At 42.2% G+C, this 14,574-nt stretch overlaps 2 protein-coding genes across 4 annotated transcripts in view; one reads left to right on the plus strand and one right to left on the minus strand.

Annotated features, from left to right (window-relative positions):
• Window positions 1-13,781, plus strand: part of fgf13b (fibroblast growth factor 13b) — a 17,405-nt gene extending 3,624 nt beyond the window's left edge. The window contains exons 1-5 of one of the 3 annotated variants that reach the window (XM_086226833.1): window positions 2,090-2,141; window positions 6,381-6,491; window positions 9,066-9,169; window positions 10,371-10,569; window positions 12,253-13,781. In XM_086226833.1, the coding sequence (XP_086082959.1) occupies window positions 2,111-2,141; window positions 6,381-6,491; window positions 9,066-9,169; window positions 10,371-10,569; window positions 12,253-12,392 (585 nt within the window). In that variant the 5' untranslated portion in view covers window positions 2,090-2,110 and the 3' untranslated portion in view covers window positions 12,393-13,781. Of the gene's footprint in view, window positions 1-2,089; window positions 2,142-4,536; window positions 5,886-6,380; window positions 6,492-9,065; window positions 9,170-10,370; window positions 10,570-12,252 lie in introns of those variants that run through there. The other 2 variants (XM_086226830.1, XM_086226831.1) reach the window with 2 other exon arrangements.
• f9b (coagulation factor IXb) overlaps window positions 1-14,177 on the minus strand; it is a 26,984-nt gene extending 12,807 nt beyond the window's left edge. The window contains exons 1-2 of the mRNA XM_086226829.1: window positions 13,996-14,177; window positions 13,199-13,345 (exon numbers count right to left, since the gene is read on the minus strand). The gene's annotated coding sequence lies outside the window, so the exon portion shown is untranslated. The remainder of the gene's footprint in view (window positions 1-13,198; window positions 13,346-13,995) is intronic.
• Between the last annotated feature and the right edge of the window lie 397 nt (window positions 14,178-14,574).

A 14,574-nucleotide genomic window follows, 5' to 3' on the forward strand; every position in this document is an offset into this window, starting at 1 on the left:
GACTTTGCTCCCTCATCTTCTGCAGGTTTTACAGACTCCTACTGCACTATTCCCAGTGAATGTAATCTGTGATACTTTGTGATGAACTGTCCCAGTAATACAGACGCTGCTGTGTTTTAACACTCTGCTTCACAGGAAGCACAACAACGTAATGGGCGGACAATGGCTATGCAGTAGTCGGTGTGTAAGCTGGGTTTCTCTCAGTGTGGTTACTGTATAATGTGCTATGATGGCCTGCATTGAGGAGATGTAATACATGCAAAGCCATTAAGTGTCTCTTTATGTGTTTCCTTTGAAAGAAACAGATTTTGTTTAGCCTCACTTTCCTTTTGAAAGATAAATGTGTGTATGATCTGGCGCTTAACTGCTCGTTCTTCTCTTTAATCCCCTGAAGCTTTAAAGTTGTTAAAATCCTCTTTGTCAGTATTATTATCTGATGTTTACACTGAGTGGAATATTCCATCTCGAGGCTCCATGTATTTTCTGCCCATCAAATTTCATTTAATGAAATGAAATCCTATGCGTGACAACAAATGAGCACACTGAGTGTTTGGGAAACATACATGTTTGCCATCCTCGTCAGAGTCAAACAAGAAGATACATACCCTTCAAAGACCAGCTGACCATTAGCTTAGCGCGGTCAAAGCTCATCAATTACACTTCTCACTGAGAAGTTTGTCTAACTACGGCTGTATGTTGCATGTAGTCAGGACTACCTTCCTGACCTGGAGCAGTGGTTTGATGCAGCACCTCAACTCATCAGACAACAAAACAAATTGTTTGTCGACGAATGGAAGAGTGAGTGCTGCACCAAATCATAGCTTCCTGTGTAAGAGAGGATGAGGAAGGTAACTTCTGTACAAACCAAGATTCTGAACCTGATCCATTTGATGGCTTTTGACAAAGATAAGCTAAAACTTCCCATTCTCTACCACTCATTATGCTAAGCTAACTAGCAGTCATCAGGTCTATGTTGGTCTCAACGCCCTACAGCACAAACAGAGAGCAGCATATCCACTTGTTTGACTCAAGAGGGAGGCTGGCAAATGAGTGTAGTTCTCAAACACTTGGCGTGATCGTTTAAGTTGAGCAGGCTGAGGTGACTTTGTAGTTCGTTTTTTTTATTGGAAAAGGAAACAAAATCGCATCACCACTTATTCAAATAACATAATAATAATAATAGGTTTTAGAGCATAAGGAATGAAACTGAACATTTTGTCAAGAAGCTTAATGCTGTAGCACCAACTCCATTAACCAATTAATGACCAACCGTTATATTAAGTATGTTATGGAGAAATCCCACAAATAGAGTTCTGATTGGATTCAAGTCTTGACATTTGCAAAAGACATTTAACATTTTTAGATCACTCTAGAAAAACCCACCTTTTCTCAATGAATGGAACGGTTCAACAATACCATGGTTTGGTTTGTATTGAATTTTTTAGGTCGTTTTGGTGTCAGGTTGGTTTGGTTTTTTACATTAATGGGAAGAAATATCTTCTCAGTGAATGACAGCACGAGACATTCCCACTGTATTCATCGGTGGATGAATTAAGATAACATTCCCACTTGAATGAATTAAAATTGTTTAAGACTATAGAGACTGACACAGTTGTCACATTGATCTTAACTTAGATAGAAAAAAAAAAAAACCTCACAAAAGTCTTCAGTTGTGGCTCTTACATTTCAGTTTTTGGATTAAGAGGTGGACGAGTGAGAGGGAAACGGGCAGCCAATAGAAAGTCCTCACAGTTACAGTGTTGTCCCTGAAAGTTCCCCGCACTCACTCACAGACTGCCCACTGATAAACACGCTTCCTCGATAGATCCTTGGATTTGGGAGCAGCCTCCTGGCTCCCTCCTGGTCTTATTGTGCCAGATCAGCGGGGCCTCGAGATGAATCATTAATGACCAGTTCCAACGGCTTAATGGCCTCTAATGTTCTGTAATGATCTCCCGTCAACGCCGTGTGCGCAGCCTAATGGATCCAATGCCGTGGAGACTTGTCTGGGTTGAACTTCGGTAATTCCTCCTGTTTTGTGGAGGAGCAGCGCATAACAGGAAGTGCGACAAGTCATGAGCACAAAGCTCCAGAGCTCCATGGGCGCAGCATGAGTTTCCCTCTCCGCCGATCAACCTCAGGTAGGACCAGAGGAGGATAAAATGGAGATTTGACTTGGCCTGTGAGATAAAAACAGCTTAAAGAAGGATAATAGGGATGCCAGCATAACTTCTAAACTCTGCATGTAATATATTTAAGTACTTTGGGAAACTGATAGAATTAAGTTAAGGGGGCACTGCAATAACACACCAAAACATTTATGGACATGGCTATTTTTGGTCTTTACGTGTGTTATTTTTCATATAGTTAATTCCTTTTTGAAGTAACGACATGATTTTGAGGTTTTAAATAAAAAAGTGTTAAAACTAAAGGAAATCCAGGAGCGCTGTCCATGGTGCTGAAGACAGCTGCAGGCGCACCCTTCCTCTCGACCGCCTCAGTTCGGGACTTAACCTCCTACTCTTAACATCACTTTATCCATAGCTGTTTTAAATACTGCCTAGTATATTTGGAGGTGATAGCTTTGTTATTTCAGCTTGAAATTCCTGTTGAATCAATCTTCAGAATATTAAAAATGGACCTTGTATAAAGGCTGTCCACTAAGTGTGTCCTCTGAAATCCAACTTTTTAAATATTAGGCTAGATGTGGCTGAACAGGGCTTTTGGCTACAAAGTGTGTTTTTCTTTTAATAGCTTATGAGTTTATACACACAACCAATGCTCTTAACACTCAAAATCCATGCAGGGGAGATTTTTATGGCATATAACAAAAAAAATTATCAAAAAATTCCCAAAAATATACTGGATACACTCATTCCAGTGTTATAGTCTACTTCCTAAAGGCCTGGGTTGCTTGTTGTTGTGTTTAACTGCTGCTGGGTTTATGGTGGGAAGCTGATAAGCAGAGAGGAATTCCTGGGCAGAATCACACACACACACACACACACACACACACACACACACACACACAAACTCAGACACGCGCAGGCTCTCATGTGTCGGGGTATTTGCTGTAAATATGCTGCACTTTTTTCTCATCATTAGTTCAGTCTTCCCAAACCTCTGAGTCAAGGTCTTAAAGTGCCTGTAGGGGATGCAGCTGAGCTCCAAACAACCAGAAACCATACAGGCTCAAAGAAGCTCATCTAAAGACAACAATATATCACATTAAACAACACATAACCTAATTAAATACTCAGTGTTTAATCAAGGCTATTCAACGATTTGATTATTTTTCTTTTAAAGTCCAGGACATTCTTTCCTCTGTTGTTCAGCTCATTTAGGAGCTGGTTGGGTGATCTTTCCATTAAGATAAATATTGTCTTGCTTTAATATGTTCAAAGGTTATTAATGTGCAATATTACTGAGACACCTCAGGATTATTTACCCTGCGGCTTGACAAGTTAGATGCCATTTAGCCACCATTTGTGTAGTGTTTGTTTTAGAGGCGCAGGGATATCCACTTGGGAATAGAGGAATCGATTTCCAGTACACACATCTGATATCAGAATGATGGTGCCAATCAAAAGTTGAAAGAAGAGGTTCTGGAATACATTTAGATTTAATGCATTTCAAAAAAATTTTTTTTGCTCTTTTAATAACAAGCGCTGTATAGTTTTCCACAACTTGATGATATAACCTTGAACATAATGCCAACAATAGTGATAATACTGAAGAAAAAAGAAACTCTCGTAGCAGAATCAGTATTGTCAGTATTAGAGCTGGAGCAGAACTTGAAATGTGGATTGCAGCATCTCTAGTTCTTTAGAGAGCAGTGGGGATATGAAAGTGGGGAAACATGAGGAGCTAGACCTCACTTTTAGTCACTTCATTTCATGTTGCTTATGAACTCTTCTTGAGGAACGAGGATTTACCTGTGACATATTTATGAGACTCTTACCTAAACTGTAGGCCAAAGGTGTAACTCAGTCAAGGACAGGCTCCAGGCTCCATTTGAATGACCGGGTCCTGACCTCAGTCCATCACCCTCTCCTCCTCCTCCCATTGGCTGGTCCTCACGCTGGACCACGGCTGACTGACTTTTGGCTCCTTTTCAGTCTAGTAATTCACTGCTCACCACATCCTCTCATTCTCCACTCATCGATTTCCACTACCCTTTCCACTGGAGACCAGCATGCACCGGCTCTGCCTGCTGCGCGGCGCCTGGTGTCACAGGTTGAGCTCTTCTGTGAGGCTCTTTGTCCGCCGCCTCATCTTCCTTCACGCCAGTTGGAGTTGCAGTTGCCATGCGCCATTGCAGTTGTATCTTGGGATAACAGCTGTGCATCTGGCTCCCTGTGGGGGCTGCCTGCGGCCCGCCGACATGCATGAGGTGGTTGATTATGTCTCGGCTCTGGTGCTCATGTAAAGAGAACATCTTGGAATTGAGCTCTCTCTCTCTCTTTCTCTCTCCCTCGCACGCTGCAGCCTTTCAGTGGTGGTGAACCTCTGCACCAAAATAAGATGAGAGCCCCTCCTTTCTCCCTCCCTCTCTTTCTTCACTTTCTCTAATAGGCCTCTCTCTCTCTTCTGCCATCCCCCCTTCACTTCATCCTCTAACTTCCTCATCCTCATATATGTCTGTCACTCTTGCATTCATCAATCTCTTCACATTTCATTTGTAGCTTTTTTCTCTCTCACACACACACACACACTCAATCTCTAATTTTCTCTCTTCCACCCCTCCTTTTCCATTATTCCTCCACTTATTCATCCACCCCCTTCCCCTTTTATTTTCTCCACTCCTCCCCCTCATACATACCACCCCACCTCCTCCTCCCCAACACATTCAGTTAACATGTAAATACCATGCCACGTGGGGTTCAGGGCTACAGGTGCCCTATGAGATTGAGCTGGTCCCCCATCATCGTCACACACACAAACACACACACACACACACACACACACACACACACACACACACACACACACACACCCCCCTCAACACCCCTCCACTCCCACAATCCTCGCTCTTCTTCTTCCTCCTCGGGGCGGGCAGGGCTGCAGCAGTTTTATGAACGGCACGGCTGCATCATGATCCCCTTCCCACTGAAGCAGACCCGAGCTCTTTCATTGACAAACATTTCTCTTCCTGCATTTCTGTCACGGACGGCGAGGAGAGGATCGGAGGCTCACCGGGGGAGCGGCGCAGAGCGGCAGCGGCAGGAGAGGCAGCAGCTGCAGTGATCACCAACATCAAGCCCCGGTGTGGTTCGCACCAGTTTATAAGCTGTTGATTCGCCACTTGGACCCGGACTAGATCAGCACGCACTCGGTCTTCTCTTTGTCGGAGCAGTCAGAGGAATCACCTGAGAGGCAATCAGCTTTGGCCCCTCAGACCCCCAGGGAGGGAGGGGATGTAAGGCTGTCAGCTCTCTCAGATTACAGGATTTGTTTAACCACTTCTATGACGCGTCCGGACGCACCGATGGAGAATTCTGGCCGCTTTTTCAAATCACGGATATCTGCGAGACTGCAGCGGCCGGTGTGTGATGCGAACTGAGCCGTGGGTGGTGTAGACCCCGTCCCCAGTCCCCGCAGCACACACACCTCGGCCGCTTTACATTGCGAACCTTTCCCTCCAACCGGGACGCACAGCCTTGTCTCACCACACCGGGGTAACATGTCTCGGGCAGCGGCTATCGCCAGCTCCCTGATCCGACAGAAGCGGCAGGCGAGGGAGCGGGAGAAGGCGAACGCGTGCCGCGGCAGCGGAAGCCCGAGCAACAGCAAAGGCGCAAACGACAAGCCGAGCAAGTTGAACGTGTTCTCGCGTGTCAAATTGTTTGGATCGAGGAAGAAACGGAAGAGAAGGCGACCACCAGGTCTGAGGGAGGGGAGAGGAAAGTCGGGTTGCACCACCAACACCTCAGCCATCTTCACCATCACCATCACCATCAACTAACACCATTTTCTCCCATCACTTCATCATTGGTCACCCTGAGGACAGTTTTCTTGTAGCAGTGAATCCAGATTGCATGACATCACCAATATCACATGTATATAACTTTGTATTGTCCCACAGCAAAGTGTTGCAGCAGCATCAGTCTGATGGAGGTCTCAGAAACCTGGACCCTGGAGCGAGAGGAGCAGGGGCCATTCTCTCCTTCATGCTACATCTGTCAGTTATTCTTTAAATTTCAGTTTGAGCCATAATGTGCCAGGGTACAGAACAACGTTAGGCCCTGAAGGCCCAGTGAAGTATAAACAGCTCCTCCTCTGACACTTCCGGCTTTCTGAAGACTGCTGGATGTGATACATGTGATCACATGACTGTGATGAGGAATGAAGGCAGCTAATGTCTCCTCTCCTCTCTTTAGAGCCCCAGTTAAAGGGCATTGTGACCAGGCTATCCAGTCGCCAGGGCTTCCAGCTGCAGATGCAGCCTGACGGCACCATCGATGGAACTAAGGATGAAGACAGCACCTATGGTGAGTCTCCCTCAGGCCTCAGGACATAAAAACAAGAATAATGGTCATAATGGCATTTCCAATATTGACTGGTCGTCTTAAATTTTCTCCTATTTTGAATGTGTAAGTTCTGAAAAATTCCTACAATCTTCTGATCTGTTATCAAGGAAATAAACTGGACACGAGCAGCAGCATTTCAACAGGTTGAATGTGCAGCACCTATGGGATATTTAGAGTTTATAAAAGAGATCAACACTAATTACTACTGTACATTAGAGTACTCTCACATGTCAAGTTCTTCTATTACTTCAAGTTTCAGAGCCATTTAAAACAGGTCCAGCTCTCAGAGGGCACATTTCCATCCTGAATGTGGACTGAAGTTATCAACCAAAACCAGTATAGATTCAATTTGAAGACAAGCCTCCCCCTGAGGAAATCCGGATGAAGTGGGAACATGTAGCTGGAATTGAATTAGTAAACTGGCAGATGTTTTTCCACCAAATGTTACAAGGTCTGTTATCTGTGTTCAACATTTTCCATTTAAAGTCAGAATTGATTATACTGTGTATCCACAGAACATACAGTTCGGTGTCCATGTCCCTGGAAGCTTTTCACATGAGGCTGAACTGGACCTGAAACAAATTTACCCCTTCTTTTTCACGCTCTCTCTCTCTCTCACTCACTCACTCACTCACTCACACACACACACACACACACACACACACACACACAGAGCCTGCAATGTTTGATTGATAAGGTTAATTCAATTCTGTTGTTGTGACTCAGACGGCAATCACTCTCCCTCTCGTGCACATTTGGTGTTGCCAGTATGGCACATCAATCTCTGCTACGTCTCGGGCCACCAGCTGCTGCCGTGTATGAAGACAAGGACGAGGGTCTGAATGGATAATCGATGTATCTTCTATATAACCACAGTCATTATAAAGAACATGCTGGGCTCAATGACTGTAATTAAACATGGTCCTAACTCATCAAACTGACTGCAGTAATTATGTGCAGCTTACTGTTTGCTGAGGGGGAAAAAAATAGTCGTGCCAACCACAAGAAAAAAATCAGATCATTATTATGAGTTGTGTCGTATAATTTTTGACAAATATTTAAATCAACCAGGGATGAATTCAGAGCCTAAACAATGTTTGAAATGATCATTAAAACCTTGATGGATCTTTTTTGTTTGCGTTCACATGGCTGATCTTTGTGGCAGAGTTAAAAACAACAACAACAACTTTCATATATCTTAAAGTCTTGAGCATTGGCCACTGCCATCTTTGAGGGCTGTCTCATTTGCCAGTAGGCTGATGTGAGACAAGGCAATATTGACCGATAAAATCCCTAAAACCATCCGCATAGTGTTGCCACCGCAGAGGTTGTTTGTGCACATCGAAAATGCTAAAACTAAACCTGACAGTCGGTACTTTAATATTATATCAAATCAAGAGTGTGGAAAAAAGTGTTAATAATTCAAAGTATAGCTCAACAGTGAGGTTCTAGTAGTGAAAATGCCCTTCATAGTCCCCATGGAGGACTTGATTATTAGGTACAAGGCAGTAACCATCCACGGTTGACTAACCATGAGTGAGCAGGTTGTGAAATGACAGTATTCGCTCTTGCAGAAGCCTCAGTTTTGTATAGCGATTTCAGTGAGAATTACTGTCCCACCCATAATCCTATTAAGTCTCAACATTGACATCTCCGACCCTTGCAGCATGCCGTTACCATGGAAAATATTTGAGAAATGTAGAATATTTTGACATTATAATTGATTGACGTAAGTGAGAAATGGTCAGTTGGTTAAAAATGAATTTCCTTATTATCTTTTTCAATCTGATATTCATGGCCATAATTCCCTTTCTTGCTGGTTTGATTGGTTACAGGACTTAAACCATTTTATAATGGGATTTGCTAGAATATCGATGGAGAGACCAAATGGTAAATTCACTAGAGTTGCTCTGAAAGTGGTCAGTCAATGTTGAGCTCCACAGCTTAAGAGGCTTAAGTTTATGACTAGTGCTGCCATAGTCAAAGTACCTTCAACTGTGATCAAATATTCATTTGCTATATTCTGAGAATCAATTGCATATCTTAAAAGAAATATTCTGTTTCAAAGAAAATTTTACATAACATTCTTTCCATCCAATTTGTTAGATACAATAAACTGCAGCTTTTCTCAGATGTAACTCTTAAAAATGACATGTCGGGGTTTTATGACATGCGATTATGAGGTGTTACCTTTGAGTCACTTTAAAATGACTAATCCAAAAAAGGTTCATAACATTAAAGCTTTTTCTACTGAAACATGTCCTCACACTACTAAGTAAGTAGCAGTTTTGCTGAGTGCCATTCTTAACCTTTTTATCCCCCCTGTTAACAGCAGCTACTAAATCATTAGTGTAACACGGTAGCCTTGGCGCCTGACCGACCTTGTAAAATAACTTGTGTGCGCTAAAATGGACATGTCATCATCCCGGAGGCTACATTGATATTGATGAGGATTTCTCTCTCGTTCTCCTTCTGTGCTCCCTGCTTGTTTGTTGTGTGTGTGTGTTTACTGTGTGTATTTTTGTGCACATGTAGCTGTGTTCAACCTAATCCCAGTGGGGCTTCGTGTGGTGGCCATCCAGGGCGTCCAAACCAAACTTTACCTGGCGATGAACAACGAAGGCTTCCTCTACACCTCTGTAGGTCACCACACACATCATCATCATCACCACATACCATAAACAACTGTAAACTCTAATTAAGCAGCAGCTTTCAGTGTCATTATCATCCTATCATGACATCAATAGTCTAACTAGAGGGTAGGTTAGGACTCCATCGCCGGCAACCTTTATAATCCAGTGCCAGAGCCTCCCGTATCAGTCCACTGATACTTGGCTTCTCCAGACTGATTTCAGATCATCCTGCACCCTCCTTTTGTTTATCTCTCCTCAGTCGTTCTCTGTTAGGAGGATTACTTCATGCCCATTTATATTTGTTTTCATATCTTATCCCAACTAGGTATACACATACATCCTCACTGTGCGTGCAGTTTCTCAGGCCAGCGTTGGCTGCAGCCTAGTGCATTAAGTGCCTCACTTAGCAGAGATGGTGGGCGGTGTACTGTAGATTTAATACCAAAAAAGAATCAACAAAAATAACACGTACCTCCTGCAATCTAGGCGAGGCTGTGAGACCAGATGATTAAAAGTGAGACAGAGGAAAGAAAATGTAATAAGAGCCACTCTGGCAGGCCTGTGCAGGCCCCCCCCACCATATCTGGCCCATCATATCCAGTCCTAGAGGCCTTGACTTGTTTCTCTGAGGGTGTTGGCATCAGTCATAACTCTGATATCTCCCTTTTCATCTTCTCATCTAATATTACTTGCACAGTATTTTCAAATATATACCCGTAAAGCAGTTTAAATCTATTTTAAGATTTACTAAGAAAAGATGCGATGGGGGAGCACATATATAAAAGCTGCCCAAATAAAAATTCATACCAGATTAATGGATGACAGAGAGAAAGAGCATTCTTTCTATATCTTTCCGTTTCCCCCGGCAACCTGGGCACCATCTTTATCTCAGTGGGCTGGTTGGTATTCAAGGGAGTAGCCGGTTGCTATGGAGATGCAGGAATAAGGAAATGCAAATGTCAGCTGTCCTAAGTTGGTGCAGTTTGTTCTCAGAGACTTGGCCAAGATAATAATTCTAAGAGCGGATCAAGTGAAGCATGAACACTCTGATTGTTACGGAAGAATGAATGAACACCTTTAATGGAGTCGCCGTTACTACTTCATACCTTTTAATAAATGCCTCCCACCTCTCTATTGCTACTTAATCACCTCCTTATCTTCCTTCCGCTCACAATTCGTTCCAATATTTGCCACATTTTCTTCTCAGGAACATTTTACCCCCGAGTGTAAGTTCAAGGAGTCTGTGTTTGAGAACTACTACGTCACCTACTCCTCCATGCTGTACAGGCAGCAGGCCTCAGGCCGGGCCTGGTACCTTGGACTCAACAAGGAGGGTGGTATCATGAAGGGGAACCACGTCAAGAAGAACAAGGCTGCAGCACACTTCATACCGAAACCGCTCAAAGGTGAGCTGCACTAAAAATGACATTTTAGTGCCATTTCATGTTAATCAGTTACAACCAAACCCAAAAACCAAAGGAAAAGTAGTTGTTTGTATTTTCCATAATTGGTCTCTTCTCTCACTTTCACCAGCTACATCTTTTCAGTTGTCTGCATTGATGTTTTGTGATTTGAATAACTCTCCCACTTTTCTTCAAGCTGTGATTCTTGCCATCTCAAATGACGTGTCAGTTTTTTCCATTATGTAGATGTTGCCTAGTCTATATCATGGTTCCTGGCTATGAGGTTCTACTTTAAACCCATTCCCTTCTTATTGTTTTCTTCTTCCTTATTTGTTTCTCGTCTTTGGTAAAAATCCAATTACAAAGTTAAAGTACCATCTTTTGCACAAACTTGTACATAATTTTCCAATTTAACAACAGACTACATGACTACTTGGATAGGAGAGGGTTTGGTGGTGGTGATGAACCTACAGGCAATTTTACAAATGATTTATAAACTCTGAAGAACCTCTCCACTCTGGGGAGCTTTAATGCAAAACTTTCATCTCATTGATTTGGTTTTCTCTCCTGCATCTTTAGTGTTTTGGTTCACACTCATTGTTCTCATTATCTGCAACTATTTAAAAAAAAAAAAAAAAAAGCCACAAAGTTTTAAAAGGTACTTTTCACAAGTTGCCGAGCCCGAAATGTCACTGATAATTTTCAGAACTTGGTTTATATTATACCAGTCACGCAACTTTTATAAATATCTAAATCAGTCGATCAGATCTTAAATATTTTATTTTCAAACTTTCTCCTCTAAAAGTAAAATCAGACATAACATAATTATACTGTAAAACATTTGAAATTGATAAAAATAAAATAAAGACCAAGCATAAAGTGCAATGACAACAGTATTGTGCCTTATTTCTATATACATTTATTTATTTCTCTATATATATATATGTATATATATATATATATACACACACACACACACACACACACACACACACACACACACACACACACACACACATACATACTTTTTTAGAGCTTCATATTTTGGCACATTTTATATGACTGGCATTTACTTATCGTTTACTTTTGTTATACTTACTGCAAGGAAGCACTGCTGTTAGTTTTTGTTTGCGTTTTAGCAGGATTATGTACAAACTATGTGGATGATTTTCTCCGTACTTGGTGGAGTGGAGTTTTAGTCAGTGCCCATCAGATTTTGGGCTTAAACAGCTTTACATAGATAAAAAGGGCATTATTTCACATTGGGTTTGGCTGATGACTTCAGACTTATATTGCCTTGGCAGAAGTATGCGTTGTCTGAGTTCCCTCTAGTTTCTTCAAGTAATGGAGCTTCTGAGTTGGAGTATCTCACATAAATGTAATTATACAACCTGTGTGAATTGGATTGTAATTGATGAGCACATGGCTACACCAAGGTGGTCTCAACCAGACCCAATATAAAAAAAAAAGAATAAAATGCTATTTTTCACTATGTTCAATTGATCTATTACAAAATTTAACAGATTCTTCCTTGGCCCATGCAACATCTCTCCATCAAGTTTAAGCCTCATTGGCCTCATGACAAAACCCTGCCAATAGATAAACAAACAGCAATGATCACACCTCTTCCTTGGCAGCGGTGTTAACAAACATTTAATTTAAGATTCTCCTCTTGTGTGTTTGCAGTGGCCATGTACAGGGAGCCCTCCCTTCACGACCTGACAGAACTCTCACGGTCAGGCAGCGGCACACCCACCAAGAGTCGCAGCGCTTCGGCCCTACTTAACGGCGGAGGGAAGACAACTAGCAACAATGACTTATCCTAGCCCCCCCAACCCCCACCCCCCGAACACTCACACACACACACACACACACACATAACAAAACACACAAACACTTATATGACACAAACACATGTCCACATACACACACAAACACAGATCTCAGGCCAACATACAGCCGGCTGGTGAGGGATAGGAGGAGGAGGAGGAGGAGAACCAGAATGTGTTCTTCCACTTGACGGAGCACACTGTGACTGACTGTGATGTAAATAAATTAAGGACAATCAATCCGTCTGGCTCTGCTGCTCTGGTGTGCAGAGGGACGGGACCCAAGAATCTCTTCCCTTGACTACTCTTCCTGCTGTATCATACCCATAGTGAATTAGGGAAGGAGAGAAGGAAAAGAGAGTCAGTCAGTCAGTCAGTCAGTCACACAGTCAGATAAACAGACTGTTACAGAGAACCAAAGAGTCCCAGTATTAAAGGTATTGCTATGAAGAGTCAAGAAAGTTACAGAGACAAAAGGAAAGAAGGAGGGGAAGTCTAATTATCTATTCTATGGTACGCTATGTTTACACAGAGCTCATGGGGTTAAGTCATATTTTTAAAAATGTATTCCTTGTACATTTATGAGGACTGATCATTTGTTTGCATGCAAGTGCGCTTGTGTGTGTGTGGTTGAGTACACACTGTGCTTGCAGTAGGTGTGTGTGAGAGAGAGTGTGTGCGCACGCATGCATCTGGGGGTGGGGTGGGATTTTACCTTTTTAAGATCTGTTGTATATCAGACAAACCTCCTGAGGGCTTTAGCAGGTTAAAATAAGGTTTACTGTATATGCTTCCATGCTTACTTCTTACAAGCAATGCTGTTGTTTCTCTTTCTGTTTGTCGTTGTTGTCCCTTGCTGTTTGTTTGTTTGTTTGTTGTTGCATGGAAGCTTGTGGACCCCTGCTCAGTAGCAGCATGCCGAGGGTCCTTTTTTCTGGTCTTACATGTTCCTGGGCCAAAAGAGAACACTAGTGAGCCAATAGTTTCATACCAGAACACTAGTGAACCAACGTGATGGTGTTAGAACACTACTGGACCAATAGTATTGCACCAGAATCTGAGTGGACCAATGGTGTTGGACCAGAACTTTGGTGAACCAACAGGAGCACAGATATACTTCATATTTTGGTTCCTGCTGTGGACAAACTAGAAATGCACTAAATAAACTATTTCTAAAGAAGTTAAATTATTGTCCTGTTTTGATTAGTTTCATGTCCACCAGGAACGGTGTCATGTTGAAAGTCCAGTTTCTAATTAAAACAACAATAATAGGTGTCTGTCTCTTCATCCAAATTACCAAAACAATATATTTGTACTGAAATCCAATTCTTTGCAATTGTATTTGTATTTTCCCAGCATTTTGCATTAAAATAAGCTTTAAGCTCCCAAGCCTAAACAATTTGTTTCAAACCACGGAGTTATGTGTCAGTACTTTTAAAAATAGGGTTATTTTGGAGTAGTTGAACCACTATTTTGGTTTCGATTATGTAATGTACACGCACAAAAACTATGCATTCCATGCAGTCGGTATGCATTACAGGTCCATACGGTACTTAATTTAACCCAAAACGTGTATTTCTTTACTCATTCTAATACTCACAAATAGCTGTCTTGAGGTCGCCAACATCATTTCTTTGAGACTCCAGAGAGCAGAAGGCGACAGTTACGAATATTCACCTAGACGCTACTAGCGGCTAACAACAGGGAAAACATAAATGGCAAAACTGTCCGTCTACCAACCGTCAACCGCATCTTCCTGTATTGTTCACGTCTTCTTTATCAAGCCGTATGCTAATTAAGACACCCCCCCCCCCAAAAAAAAGGTAAATGTGAGAAAAAAAACAAACTACAACAGGCTAGTTCCTACTACACGGCTAGCTTGTACGTTCAGTTGTACCGACTCGCGCGTGATATTCCGCGCCGGAAGTGGTATAGTTTCTATACTACTAGCACTTAGAAGTAAAGTTAATTAAGTTTAGCAGGGGTGTGGATTTATGACAATGCAAGAATGTTTAAATATGTGTTACTGTCATTTCGCCACGAGATGGCGGCAGAGCTGTGATACTTAACGTTTGTTTTCTACAGATTCTTCATCGTAGTCATTGTGTACCTGGATGGACAAATTGTTGATTTCAGAGAATTCACAAATTGTTGATTTCAGAGAATTCATCACTTCAAT

Source organism: Aulostomus chinensis, chromosome 15 (assembly GCF_037954235.1).
Source record: "Aulostomus chinensis isolate RoL2024-O1b breed Wild chromosome 15, RoL_Achi_v1.0, whole genome shotgun sequence".
NCBI classification, from domain to species: domain Eukaryota; kingdom Metazoa; phylum Chordata; class Actinopteri; order Syngnathiformes; family Aulostomidae; genus Aulostomus; species Aulostomus chinensis.